The sequence below is a fragment of the Chinchilla lanigera genome, unplaced genomic scaffold, assembly GCF_000276665.1.
Source record: "Chinchilla lanigera isolate Chin_1 unplaced genomic scaffold, ChiLan1.0 scaffold00190, whole genome shotgun sequence".
NCBI lineage: Eukaryota > Metazoa > Chordata > Mammalia > Rodentia > Chinchillidae > Chinchilla > Chinchilla lanigera.
The window spans coordinates 324,241-325,706 of NW_004955591.1; the positions used below are offsets into that span (position 1 = coordinate 324,241).

General features: G+C 47.8%; 1 protein-coding gene across 1 annotated transcript in view; it reads left to right on the plus strand.

Annotated features, from left to right (window-relative positions):
• LOC106147600 overlaps positions 1-1,466 on the plus strand; it is an 11,830-nt gene that overhangs the window by 5,253 nt on the left and 5,111 nt on the right. Inside the window, 3 exon segments of the mRNA XM_013509964.1 lie at positions 4-587; positions 589-928; positions 987-1,330. Of these exon segments, the coding sequence (XP_013365418.1) occupies positions 4-587; positions 589-928; positions 987-1,330 (1,268 nt within the window).

A 1,466-nucleotide genomic window follows, 5' to 3' on the forward strand; every position in this document is an offset into this window, starting at 1 on the left:
GAGTATGGTATACTGTGTTGGACCTGAAAGATGCTTTCTTTTGTATTCCTCTGTCTATTGTTTCTCAGGATTTATTTGCCTTCAAATGGGAGGATCCTGAGGGGGGACGCAAATGCCAGCTGACGTGGACACGATTACCACAAGGATTCAAGAACTCACCCACCATCTTTGGGGAGGCACTGTCAAAGGACCTGGTACCCTTTGGTGAAAATAACCCCAATGTCTCCCTTCTACAATATGTAGATGACTTGTTGCTAGCTGCAGAAACTCAGGAGGCGTGTGAGGATGGGACAAAGAGGCTGTTAGAACTACTACAGGATAAGGGATATCGAGTCTCTAAGAAAAATGCTCAGGTATGTGTTCAAACTGTGAAGTTCCTGGTGTTCACATTGAAAGGGGGAACCCATTCCCTCTCAGCCTCTCGGACCCAGGCTATCCAGGGGCTGAAGGAGCCAAGGAACCGAAAGGAGTTACGAAAATTCTTGGGAACGGTGGGGTACTGCTGTCTATGTGTGCCAAACTTTGGTACTATTGCCAAACCCCTATATGAAGCCTTGAAAGGGGGCAATAACCTTCCCTTGGACTGGAACTCAGAACGGGAAAAAGACATTTGATGACTTAAAGAGGGAGCTACTGAGTGCTCCTGCTTTGGCTTTGCCAGACATTACAAAGCCCTTTCAGTTGTTCATACACGAGAGGGAAGGGATTACAAGGGGAGTTCTGACTCAGACTTTAGGGCCGTGGAGGTGCCCAGTGGCATATTTGTCGAAAAGACTGGACTATGTGGCAGTCGGATGGCCAACCTGTTTGTGAGCTGTTGCAGCTGCTGCTGTCCTGGTTAAGGAAGCTGATAAATTAACCTTGGGACAGAAGTTGAGTGTGTTTGTGCCCCATGGAGTGGAGACCCTACTGTTTGTGGATGGAAGCAGTATGATCATCACTAACTAACTTCAGACCAGACCTGACCGATGTGCCTTTGTCCCAAGTGGATGCCACGCTCTTCACAGACGGAGACAACTATCTCCATGAAGGTACTCAAGTGTCGGGGGTGGCGGTCACTACTGAAACTGAGGTCATTTGGGCAGAGCCCCTAGAAGCTCACACCTCTGCACAAAAGGCTGAACTTGTAGCCTTGACTCAGGCCCTAAAATGGGCCAAAGACAAGACTGTCAATATCTATATGGACAGTAGATATGCCTTTGCCACTCTACATGTCCACGGGGCCATTTATAAAGAACGAGGCCTGTTAACCTTGGAGGGAAAAGCCATCAAAAATGCCTCCAAAATTTTGGACTTGCTAGCGGCTATTTGGGAGCCCAAGAAGCTTGCAGTAATACATTGCAAGGCCCACCAAAAGGAAGACAACCCGATTGTGACTTTACACCCCACTGTACCTAACCCTTATACTTAGTTGAGCTTGCTCCCACCTAATCGAGTATGGTATACTGTGTTGGACCTGAAAGATG